Here is a 12,589-nt window from a genome sequence, read left to right as displayed (position 1 = left end):
ATGCTTAAAACCCTAATGTCCCACCCTGCTCAGGCTGCCCCACTCTCCCCCACCCTCACCCCATCCCCCTGCAACCTAGCTAACTACTTGTTTGTCCTGCTAGTGTCCTGGAAGACTTCTCAGCCTCCCTCTCCTTTCAGCCTGCGTTAGGTATCCAAATTTCTTGCCATCATAATGCCCTGTGCTTAACCTGAGAGCATTTATCATTTCATAATTTAAGTGTATGTTTATATAAAATCCTTTAATTCTCCCATTAGAATTAAATTTCTTGAGTCAGCTTCCCCTGCTGCCCCACAAATGACTGGCATGTAGTAAGCTCTCAATAAATATTTTTTGGACAAATGAATGGGTTGTGGCAGTGAGATAAAGTTGGCACATATCTGTATTCTTCTGAACTGGCCTCTTTTTCCTCTGTTGTTCCTTCTAGGACCTGGGTTTCAGTGATGAGACATGGGGTATGATGTAACCCGTTTCCAGGGGGATGTTGACGAAGACCTTATCTGTCCTATTTGCAGTGGAGTCTTGGAGGAGCCAGTCCAGGTGAGTCGGGTTGATGGCAGGTTTGGTGAGGCAACAGATGGCAGTGGAGCTAATTAGAAAACATTCTTAGGAAATGGGGCCAATGGGGAAGTCACTGTTCAGGCTCCCACTCCCCACACTCCTGACACATGCAGACTAGAGGTCTGGGGCAAAGGAGCAGTGGTGGTGACACCAGGAATGGGGCCTTCCAGAGTCTGTGTAGAGGCGAACACCGCAGAAGTGCAGCTGGTTCAGATTTTCTTCGGAGGTGAGGTTTTCATGCTGTAAAATGGTCAGCTATTTGTTTCTGTCCTCTTGACAATAGCTTGGTAGCTTCTTTTTCTCTTTAGGGGCTCTAACTAGGTTCCATCTTCCTTTCCACGACTGAACTTCTGGACTCTCCTAGTAAGTTCTTTCTGCATTTTCATGATGCAATGTCTCAGATTATCAGCCTGCTGCTGCTAAGTCGCTTCAGTCGTGTCCGACTCTGTGCCACACCATAGACGGCAGCCCACCAGGCTCCCCTGTCCCTGGGATTCTCCAGGCAAGAACACTGGAGTGGGTTGCCATTTCCTTCTCCAATGCATGAAAGTGAAAAGTGAAAGGGAAGTCGCTCAGTCATGTCCCACTCTTAGCGACCCCATGGACTGCAGCCTACCAGGCTCCTCTGTCCATGGGATTTTCTAGGCAAGAGTACTGGAGTGGGGTGCCATTGCCTTCTCCTATCAGCCTGAGGGCCTGCCTACTGTTTAACAGATAGGAAGTGGGGAGCTGTATACACTGATCTAGTTTCTTCCTGGGATTTATTGGGGGGAAAAAGGTTTTAATGCAGCCATGTACTCTGCATTGTGATATGAAAGCTGCCACCTTCACTAGGTCATTTCTTTACCAGCTTTGAGAGACCAAAGATAATTGTGTCTTCCTGGGGCAAGTGTGAGGAGAAGCTCGTGAGTACCAGGCAAGTATAATGAACGAGGTGAATTCTTAACAGTTGTATTCATGGGACATCATTCTGCATGGTCCTTATTGCCTGTACTCTGTAAATACCAATTAATCCTCTGCCGCTCTTCTGACTAGGTGGAGATAATACCATGTTCCAAACCCAGACAGCAGTCAATGAGGGCTGTGGCCCTGCCCCCACTCACTGCTTATACAAGGCTCCCCTTGATTCTTGGAGTTTATTCTTACTGTCCAACTGTCAGCTACCCAAAGGAACACAGATGACTGAACTGAATGAAAATCAGAATGCATTCCAGTGGCAGCAAGCCCTGGCCCTATCGCCTTCCTTTGCAGCCTGCTGCCATGTGGCGCTAGTGGTAAAGAACCTGCCTACCAGTGCAGGAGACGTAAGAGATGTAGGTTCGATCCCTGGGTCAGGAAGATCCCCTGGAGAGGGAAATAGTAACCCACTCCAGTATTCTTGCCTGGGAAATCCCATGGACACAGAGGAGCCTGGTGGACTACAGTCCATAGGGTTGCAAAGAGTCAGACATGACTGGAGCAACTTAGCACGCATGCATGCCATTAGAAGCAGCTTGGCTGGGTGTGGAGCAGGCTCTCCTCTTGGTGTCAAGAGGTCATGGGGTGTGTCAGTTCCCTCTCCACCCTGGCAGGGCCTTGTCTGTTTTCTGGCACCGTCATTTGAGGTGAGTCGCATGTGGAGAAATCAGTGGCAGTTAGTGACCCTCTGAGACGGAAAATCCTCCCCCACCCACTCAGGCTTTACCGTCTGAGAAGCAAGCCAGGTTAATAGACGCATGTCCAAGGACAGAAAGCTTCTGCTAGGGATGCTGATTTCCCTACATCATTTTTTAAAAAATAGATAATAAATTCATATGGTTTAGAAATCAAAACAGTAGAAAAAGATGTATGGTGAAAAGTCTTAATTCATCTTTGTCCCAGTCCACCTAATCCCCTCATCAATAGCCATTTCTATTAATTTGGTATCCTTCCAGCGTGTATGGGGGCAGATACAAGCAAGTGTGAATGTACACATATATTTGCCTACCTTTCTTACACAAAAGTAGCACCTTCTGTATACTTCTGCAGGGGTGGCAGGTTTAGATAGAAAGGTCATGAAAGAGGTTTAACTGAGCTGAGATCAGAACGATAAGGGGCCAGCAAAGGGGAGCAGCAAAAGCAAGAGACAGTAATGAGCAGGGTGGGATGAGGAACAGAGAGAATGCCAGAAGGGCCTGAAGTCAGTGCTGGGAACATGGTGTGAGGAGAGGCACAGGGCCAGATCAAACAGAATTTTTAAGTCCTGGGCAAGAGTTTGGATTTATTTTAGGTGTAATGGGAAACCACTCTAAAATTTTAAACAGGTGAGGAATATGATCCAGTTTGCATTTGTAAATGATCACTCCAGGTGCTGAATGTAGGATGGATTATAAAGGGGCAAGGTGGAAGTAGGAAGACCAGTTAGAAGACATGATAATTTAGATGAGAGGTGATCACTTGAACTGGGTTAGTGGTAGTACAGATGGAGAAAAGTGGACACACTTAGGATTTTTTTAGAGATAGGGTCTAAGATTTTGAAAAGAATCAAATATTATTTGATTCACTTTCAGTGAAAGTGACAGTTGGATTAATGATATTGATAATGACTTCTTATGAAGCCTTTGTATGTTACAATCTGTGAGCATTTTGAAAGCAGAAACTGTCTTACCTTTTTTAATTTAACCACGTAGCAAAACGTTTGGCTCATAAGAAAGCACTCGACGTCATTCATCCATTCATCAACATCTAGTAAGTGCCCGCTCTGTCTGCCCCAAGCTGGAGGCCAGAGAATCCTCTCACTTTGCATTATCAAGGAAGTAGGCTGAAATATGATCTGTATGAAACTGAAGAGAATGTGATTCTACAAAAATCTAGACCTGTTTTGGAGCATAGGCATTGCTCCTTGGGACTCAGGGCAGCACCTCAGGTTGGACCTCATAACATAAGAACTTGGGGGAGCTCCCTGGTAGTCTAATGGTTAAGGATTTGGCACTTTCACCGTTGTGGCCCAAGTTCAATCCTTTGTTGGGGAACTGAGGTCTCGCAGCCAAAAAAAAATGAACTTTTGCCAGTAAGTCTCTGCCCCCCTCCCCCCAATTTATCCCTCAGGACCCATATAAAATTCTGTCCTGTCCATAAATACCTGCCCTGATTGACCTAGACTGGAAAGATCTCACCCTCCTCTGGATTTCTTTGGCCAATTATTGTATATTTGTAATCCAGTTGGCATTTAATAATTGACCACCTTATGTCTCGCGCTCAGTGTCCTAGAATGTTATTTATAGTTCTTATTGTTATATAACTTTTTACTTGTCTTATGTCACAATCCATTTGGAATCTTGAGCACAGGAAACATATCTGAAGCCTTACCCATCGTAGATCTCACCGTTGCCATGACCCAGCCCTGGAAGCTGTGCAGTGGCTTGATCGGCTTTGCAGAGTTATCGTCCCCAGGCTCTTGGCTCCGCTAATTCGCTTGTGTCCCCTTTGCCCTGCTTTCACTTCTTCCAGGCGCCTCACTGTGAGCATGCTTTCTGCAATGCCTGCATCACCCAGTGGTTCTCTCAGCAGCAGACGTGTCCGGTGGACCGGAGCGTTGTGACGGTCGCCCACCTGCGCCCAGTACCTCGGATCATGCGGAACATGCTGTCAAAGCTGCAGATTGCCTGCGACAACGCTGTGTTCGGCTGCAGTGCTATCGTCCGGCTTGACAACCTCATGTCTCACCTCAGTGACTGTGAGCACAACCCCAAACGGCCTGTGACCTGTGAACAGGGCTGCGGGTAAGAATCCTGCCTTTCTTCTGCCCACAGAGAGGGGCCTTCCCATTTATACCCATCTGTGGACCTCCCACTCCCTGCTGAAGAGGTTTCCTGTGTGCATAGGCAAGGAGTGCTCTTGGCCTCCCTGGCTCCCTGCTCCAGGATCTGTTTTGTGCTGCTTTCCAAGCTACAATCTTTGTCCTCTTGCTTTAGTAAGAGAAGGGAGACCGCTTCAGCAGTCTGTGTGATACCACTAAAGACTGATTTACTTTATTCCTCCCTTTTGTCCAGTACTACTTCTCTTTGTCAGATTCACTGCTCTAATTTCCAGGCCCTCATGTTACCTCTGGTCCTATTTTGTCTTTCTTTGGGGGTATAAGATATTTGATTAAATACTGATAGCTGGGGCTTTGAATCTAGGGCTTCTCAGAAGGAATGAGTCCACAGGCAGAATCTGTAGGAGGAACGCAGAGCCACGTGGGATATAAAACACTGTCTTGGAGAAGGAAAGAGGCCCAGAGGAAGAAGACAGCAAAGGGATATGGTGGGTGGAGGAGCTGGGGAGAAGGAAGTGAAGGCAGTAAACAAGAGAATGTTAGAAATGAATGAATGTTAGTAATTTCTGGTAGAGAAAAGCCCTCTCAGCAGTTACCTGCCTGTGCCACATATCTCATTGAACGCTCCTGTCGTGTTCTTTTCCCACCCTGGGTGGCAGCCTGGAGATGCCCAAAGATGAGCTGCCAAACCACAACTGTATTAAGCACCTGCGCTCAGTGGTACAGCAGCAGCAGACACGGATTGCAGAGCTGGAAAAGACTTCAGCGGAACACAAACACCAGCTGGCGGAGCAGGTAGGGCCTGGAGAACACAGAGTGTGTGCCTGTGGTTGATAGGCACGGATGTGAGCGGCGTATCTGTGCCTGTGCTTGTGAGCCTGGTCACTGCATACTCTGCCTGTTCATAGCAGCGAATCAGACTGGAGCTCTTCTTGTTCCTCATTATCCCATCAGTGACATTCATTTAGTTACCATTTATCAAATGCCTTCCCTTGGAGGCACTTTGCTAAGCACTGAGGGTACAGCTGGAATTGATACAGTCGTATCCCTGTCTTCATGAACCTTCCAGTCTGGTTGTTCCTCAGACCTCTCGATTTCCTTCATTTTGTCTTTCATCTATTGTCTGTCTTAACCATTATCCCTTGTTCTCCTTTCCTCCGACAGAAGCGAGACATTCAGCTGCTCAAGGCATACATGCGTGCAATTCGCAGTGTCAATCCCAACCTTCAGAACCTGGAAGAGACCATTGAGTACAACGAGATTCTAGAGTGAGTGTCATTCAGGATGTGGAATCCTCATTCCATGTCCTGACACTGAGCCCTGAGGAGAGAAGGGCAGGGGAGTGGCAGAGGGGGAGGGCAAGAAGAGGGCTGGGCTGGGGCCACTGCTCCTCAGATGATGGGATGAAGAACAAGAGGCAGAGGAGAAGGGGATCACCTTCAGCCTCAGTATAGGATCTCATGTTTTTGGTGGATGGAAGGGAAAGCTTACCCAAGAGTTAGGTGGGTACCCACATGCACAAAACCCTGTGTTAAAAGAGAAAATACTGTCCCTGTCTTCAGGGAGTTTACAATTCAGAGAAGAGAGTGCAAAAATCCAGGAAACTGATCTAAAATGTGGCAAAAACAAGTGAAGTCTAAGATCCCTTTCAGTTCTAGAGTTCTACATAGTTCATAGACTAAACTGTGAGTCAGTCTATACAGTGCTGCAAGGGACACAGAATAGAGGAATAATTGCTTCATTCGGTATTTATTTTTGTTGAATACTTACTACCTGCCAGGCACCGTGTGCTAAGTATTGGAATTTTCAGGAGAAACAACAGGAATCCTACATTTGTGGGGTTTAATCTGGTGAGGAACACGTGCTGACACTCAGATGGGACCACCTAGGGAAAGATCTGGAGTTTCTGAACCAATGATGGAAGGAAAGAAGGAGGAATCGAGTTAGGCTGAGGGTAGAGCAGGCAGTCGTTACTATTAGGAGGAAAGCCAGTGCAGAGAAAGGGGCTGACCTTCACTGACCCCCTCCAACTCCCTCCACACAGGTGGGTGAACTCCCTGCAGCCTGCACGAGTGACCCGCTGGGGCGGCATGATCTCCACGCCTGACGCTGTGCTCCAGGCTGTCATCAAGCGCTCCCTGGTGGAGAGTGGCTGTCCTGCCTCTATTGTCAATGAGCTGATTGAAAACGCCCACGAGCGGAGCTGGCCCCAGGGTCTGGCCACGTTAGAGACAAGACAGATGAACCGGCGTTACTATGAGAACTACGTGGCCAAGCGCATCCCTGGCAAGCAGGCTGTTGTCGTGATGGCCTGTGAGAACCAGCACATGGGTGACGACATGGTGCAGGAGCCTGGGCTCGTCATGATCTTTGCGCATGGCGTGGAAGAGATATAGGAGATCTTGACAGGCTCTCTGGAAGAGATGAAAATCTGAAGATCCTGTCACTCCAGCAGCAGGGCCCCAAGTCCTCCCCACTTTCCTTAATACCGTGGCTTACCCTGGAGCCACACGTGTCCCAGCTGTGCCACCACTGAAGGGGGCCGCAGGGCACTCTGCTCAGCCTTTCAGGTGGGAAACCCAGATTCCCTCCTTTTGTCTAATTTCGTCCCCCAAGATGTCTGTAAATTTTCTACCTGATTGGGAAAGTCCCCATCTCTATTTCTGTTTTCCTGCCTAGAGTCCCTGGTTCCAGATATTTTCAGAAAGCACAAAGATACTCATTTTTGATAGAGGATCAGGATGGAGTGAGGAATCGCTCACTGTTCCCCTCCAAAACCTGGGAATCCAGATGAGGCAGGTCTGTTGACTCTGAACAGCACTTAGAGGGCAGCTGTGGGGAGCAGACATCCTGAAGACATGGTAGAGCGGAACAAAAGCCTAGAAATAAATAATGAGGCCAGTAGGCCATCGCTGGTGGCCCTTAAGGGAAGACTGGACCTCGGTGCCAAGCAACAACCCCAGGCCACGTAAAGGTGTGGGCTCCTGTGGGGCCTGTGGGTGGGGATGCCGAATATTTTCAGATGAGCTCTTCTTTCCTACACTTTCTCAAGGTTAGGCAATGACAGGGTTGGGGGTGAGGGGTTAGTCTCCTGGGGTGAATGTGCTCAGCAAGAAGTAGGTTGCTGGCTTCTGCTGCAGTTGGGTGGGTGCTGCCTCTGTGGCACGGACCCCTCGCCAGCCCTGTGATTGTAACTAGTTATTTTGATAACTTTCTTTCACTCTTTCCCTCCCACTTTTTTTTTTTTCTTAAGAAAGGCCTGATTATGGCTACCCCACTTTTCTAGCCCAGCCATGTTGTTGGCAATTTAATTTATTTACCCTTTTTTTTTTAAGAAAGGAAAAAGAAAAAAAAATTAACAAAACAGAAAACTTTCCTTTTGCTGTTCCTGTTGTGGGGATTTTTGGATAGGGTGGGACAGGGCTGAGGTCTTTTATATTTTTCCTTTTTAGCACAACCTTTGGCTTTAATATAGGAAGGGCCATGGGAGCCCCTGGCTGAACTGAAGCTTGCCCCAAGCCTCCATAACCCGTCTAGGATGAGGCGCTTCCTCTATTCCAGTGATGGATATGACCGTCCAGCATCACTGACTGTGCCCTAGAGAACTGTGCTCCCAGCGTCTCCAGGGTTTCATGGTAAAACTCTGGATTTAATTTTGAAGAAATCCTGACCGCCACCAGCCCTACCCCAACACCGAGTTTCCTTGCAGATATATAGCTGGGTTCTAAGCTTCACCAGGCAAAACAGGATGGAAATCCTGTCACTGAGTACAGGCTGTGCTGTCTCACCCATACCCGCCATGGGCTTCAGCTCCATTTCAAGCTGCCCAGGGCATTCCTTCATCCCTGGGGTGACCAGCAGAGTAAGAGAAAGGGAGGGGTAGTGGGTGTGATTATCTTAATATGCAGGTGAGAGAGGGGCTAGAGGAAGATGGCTATAGGACAGCTTGGACTTTTATCCCAGGCCAGCTTGCTGTAGGTCTGGGTAGTTGGGTCATGGCTACACTGGGACTGTGGGGAGGAGAGGGACACAGCTTGAAGGCGGTGAGGAACAGTCATATGTTCCAGCTCCGGGACGTTGTGCTCAGGAATTTGAAAACGCTGCTATACTTAGTCTGGTTACTACACTTCTTCCACTCCCCTCTGCCCCTGCCTGCCTTACCCAGGCCCATACCCTCCTGTTATCACCTTCACATGGAGCCAGGAAGCTCAGTTAAGGCTCCCCTACCCTTTGCACTAGTGTCTCTGCAGGTCGCTGGTTGTGTTATACATGTGCTGTTTCATGGTACTGACTGCACTAATAATAAATCTTTCACTCAGCTCTCTCAATTCTTAATTCATATCACTCCCCTCCTGGAGGTTCTCCTCTGCTTTGGCCTTTCTCTACCTTAATTCCCTGACTTCTTCCTTGCTCTGTAACTGACTCTTCGTCTTTGGGCTGACCTCTGTTTTAGGAGGATGTCTGTCTGGAAGGAGTGTACGTACCCTCCTACGCCCTTCCCTCCTGTCTCCTGTTCTGTAGAGCTGAAGCACTCTTGCTAGTGATCTGGATTGTGTTATTTTTAGTTTTCCTTTGCTCCAAATCCATGTCTTCCCAAGGTGCTCTGGGATTTGGGGACACTTTTTGTAGGTGATACACAAGTACCTTTCCTCTTGTCCCACAAACACCTTTGCTTTGGAATCTGGGATTCTATGGCAGGCAGAGAAACCTCCGCCTAACCAAAAAAAGTAAACATGAGGAAAGGAACCTGGAACGACTGTGCCTGCTGTGACTGTCAAACCTGATAAACCCTTCTGTAGGCATTTGGTGCCACTTCTCCCTGTCATGAGAAAAAAAAAAAAATCGTTTACGACAGTACTGTATTTTAAATTTGTTGAGCATTTGCTGTGCATCTAATATAAATCTAATAGTAGTGTAGACACTTTAGAGGGGCGAAAAAAAAGCGTAAGAACATTCCTGTGCCCACGGAATCTACTACACTTTCATATACACAAGATCTGATTAGAAGATACTGATAAGCACATCATGGTACAGACCACAAGTGGCAACGTATATGCACTAGTGACAGCAGTAGTGCTTTTTTTTTTTTTTTTTTAAATTTTTTTTAAAATTATTTTTAAAACCTCTGCTCATTCTTTTTAATGTCATGAATGATGCCAAATCTTTTAGGGTAGGCCTGGTTTTTGGAAACAGTAGTCACTGAATGTCTGTTTTGCAAGAACTCAACTAGGGTGGGGCTGGGGCTGGTGGTTCATATAGCAAAATGGCACCTACCTTCACAGAAGTTACTCCCCGATAGAGATAAATGTTTAATCAGTTCAGTTGCTCGGTCATGTCCAACTCTGCAACCCCATGGACTGCAGCATGCCAGGCTTCCCTATCCATCACCAACTCCCAGAGCTTGTTCAAATTCATGTCCATCGAGTTGATGCCATCCAACCATCTCATCATCTGTCGTCCCCTTTTCCTCCTGCCTTCAATCTTTCCCAGCATCAGAGTATATAATAAGACATCATAAATGTGGGAAGTGGATCTTGCCACAAGCAGTATGTGAGCAGAGTGAAGATAAAGCCATGGGTTCCAGGAAAGACTCCCGGGAGATGTGGTATCTTGTTCTAGATCAGAGGTTGGCAAACTACAACTTGTATCTTGCTCCCTGATTTTGAAAAAAAAAAAAAGTTGTATTGGAACACAGCCATGCCCTTTTGTGTTTATGTATATTGTCTCTGGCTGCTTTCAGATTACAGCAGTAGAGCTGAGTACCTGCCATAAAACTATGGCAAAACCTAAAATGTGTGCTACTTGGTCCTTTATAGAATATGTGCCAACCTATTTTAAGGTCAAGAGAATGGGCAGGGAAGTAAAGAGGGTTACTTGTTTTAATTTTTTTTTAGTATATGCCTTTGAAAAATCAGAATTTGTCAAAATAACAAATGCTTAAAATTAACAATGTATTCTTAATCTAATACAAATTTATATTCACAGTTCCACAATTGTCCTAAGAAAAATACTTTTAGAGCTGATTACTGTCCAATCTGGATCAATGGAACCATGTGGTTACAGTAGGTTATGTGTTTTAATTCTGTCTGGATTCCTGAAATAACCTCTTTTTGGTAACATTAATTTGTTGAAGAGAATAGGGTCAGTTGTCCAGAGAGTGGTCTTTTGAATTTGACTCCTTCTTCACAATGTCTTTACTTATTCTTCAAACCGCTATTTTTCCTAAACAAGATTAGATCTAGAGTCAGAGATTCTGTTTTTTTCTGTCATGCCATGTGGCTTGTGGGATCTTAGTTCCCCAACCTGAGATTGAACCCAGGCCCTCAGCTGTGAAAGTGTGGAGTCAGAGCACTACCAGGGAATTCCCTGGAGTCAGGGAAGTTAACCAGTTCTGGGAATAAAAGACATCTCATGGGAGATGTTCTTTATGTTGTGTAACATGAGAACATAGGCCCTGTTGTCACACGATTACCCTGATCTCATCACTGTATGCTTCCATTATTGAGAGGTTTTTGAAGCTGGCTAGGTGACAAATATGTGCCCCGAGAGAAGGGGCAGCTGGCAGTACAGATCTGATTGGTTACTGCTATACAAGAATAGGGACTCAACACTGCTCCTATGATTTTTTCAAAAACTTGTGGACATCCTAATGTTTATGCTAAATGTCACAACTTTTAAATGCTGGCTCAATTTTTTTAATGTGGGCCAAAAAAAAAACATGGTTCACTGGAGTTTTCAACCTCTGTTTTAGGCTGAAATAATAGCATGAATAAAAACAATTGGAAGTGAAGGATATGTTGAAGAAGGAAGAATTGTGATCTGAAGCATGCTGCTGCTGCTAAGTCGCATCAGTCGTGTCCGACTCTGTGCGACCCCAGAGACGGCAGCCCACCAGGCTCCCCCATCCCTGGGATTCTCCTGGCAAGAATACTGGAGTGGGTTGCCATTTCCTTTTCCAATGCATGAAAGTGAAAAGTGAAAGTGAAGTCACTCAGTCGCGTCCGACTCTTAGTGACCACATGGACTGCAGCCTACCAGGCTCCTCCGCCCATGGGATTTGCCAGGCAAGAGTACTGGAGTGGGGTGCCATTGCCTTCTCCGATCTGAAGCATAGAGTTTGTTGAAAGAAGTAATGGAAGCCTAAAAGTAATTTGGGGCTGATTCCTGGAAAGCTTTGATATGGCAGGGAATTTGGACATTAGTTTTTCAGGTAAATTCTTGAGAAGTGACTTGCAATTCATGGTTCTAGTGATGATGGAAAAACAATGAAAACTGGATGACAACATTAGTAAGCTTTGCACTAATTCACATGAGAGGATTAGAGCTTGAAATAGACCAAGAAAGAGGACAGAGGAAGGGAGAAAAATCAACAGGTAACTGACCTTGGTAACTGGATTCACTCAGCCAAAATTTATAGCATAAGTGTCAAGTGCTGGACGGGGTTCTGGGCATTTGAGATATACAAATAATTGTATATTCCTTGAAAGGAATTTGAAGCTTGGGTGACATAAACTTGAACAAATAATGGCAAATACAGAATAGCATACTGCTAATAGGTAAGTTTAATGCAATGGGACAACGAGGAGGAAAGGGGTCAACTCCCTACCCTACCCTGATGGGATGCAGGAGGGAAGGCTTCCCAGGAATCACTAGAGCTGAGTTCCAAATAGGATCAGATATTGGCAGTGAGGAAAGGGACTAACAGTCAGATTGAGCATGTATTGTGAGTCATGAGCTAAATATTAAGCATCTAGTCATCCCAGCAGTTTTATAAAAAGATTATCATCATCACTTTCTATGTGGGGAAACTGAGACAAAGGACAAAGTTCATGTAGCTAATAATCAGAACTGGGGGACTTCTTTGGCAGTCCAGTGGTTAAGAATCAGCCTTCCAATGCAGGGGGCATGGGTTCAATCCCTGGTCAGGGAACTAAGATCCCACATGCTGTGGGTTGTGGCCAAATTTATTTTTTAAAATAAGAAGAACTAGGATTTGAATCCAGAATTCATTCCAGAGCCTGAGTTGCTAACCAGTGCACATAAAAAGGGGCACTTAACTAAAGATGAGTCACAGATAAAGACAGGTTTCTAGTCTGTGAGTGAGAGGACATGTCATTAACCTGAATAGCGAGGAGAAGATGAGCAGCTTTGAAGAATGAAGTAATGAGCTCATTTGGGGGAAAATGGGTTGGAAGTGCTTCCCCATAGAGGGAGTTGGCTAGAAAATAGAAATGTGGGTCTACAGCTTAAGAG

The 12,589-nt window shown here is 46.0% G+C and overlaps 1 protein-coding gene and 1 long non-coding RNA gene across 6 annotated transcripts in view; one reads left to right on the top strand and one right to left on the bottom strand.

Annotated features, from left to right (window-relative positions):
• Window positions 1-9,082, top strand: part of RNF41 (ring finger protein 41) — a 27,787-nt gene extending 18,705 nt beyond the window's left edge. The window contains exons 3-7 of the mRNA XM_040232933.1: window positions 428-540; window positions 4,030-4,301; window positions 4,996-5,131; window positions 5,501-5,604; window positions 6,381-9,082. Of these exons, the coding sequence (XP_040088867.1) occupies window positions 451-540; window positions 4,030-4,301; window positions 4,996-5,131; window positions 5,501-5,604; window positions 6,381-6,732 (954 nt within the window). The 5' untranslated portion in view covers window positions 428-450 and the 3' untranslated portion in view covers window positions 6,733-9,082. The remainder of the gene's footprint in view (window positions 1-427; window positions 541-4,029; window positions 4,302-4,995; window positions 5,132-5,500; window positions 5,605-6,380) is intronic.
• The window catches only part of LOC120857444, a 14,150-nt gene continuing 6,829 nt past the window's right edge, over window positions 5,269-12,589 (bottom strand). For all 5 annotated transcript variants that reach the window (XR_005719664.1, XR_005719661.1, XR_005719663.1 and 2 more), the window contains 2 exons: window positions 9,611-9,992; window positions 5,269-5,569 (listed from right to left, as the gene is read on the bottom strand). This is a non-coding gene — a long non-coding RNA (uncharacterized LOC120857444). The remainder of the gene's footprint in view (window positions 5,570-9,610; window positions 9,993-12,589) is intronic.

Source organism: Oryx dammah, unplaced genomic scaffold (assembly GCF_014754425.2).
Source record: "Oryx dammah isolate SB20612 unplaced genomic scaffold, SCBI_Odam_1.1 HiC_scaffold_29, whole genome shotgun sequence".
Lineage (NCBI taxonomy): Eukaryota > Metazoa > Chordata > Mammalia > Artiodactyla > Bovidae > Oryx > Oryx dammah.
The sequence above is the reverse complement of the archived record's forward strand: the minus strand, read 5'-3'. Positions and strand labels throughout refer to the sequence as shown.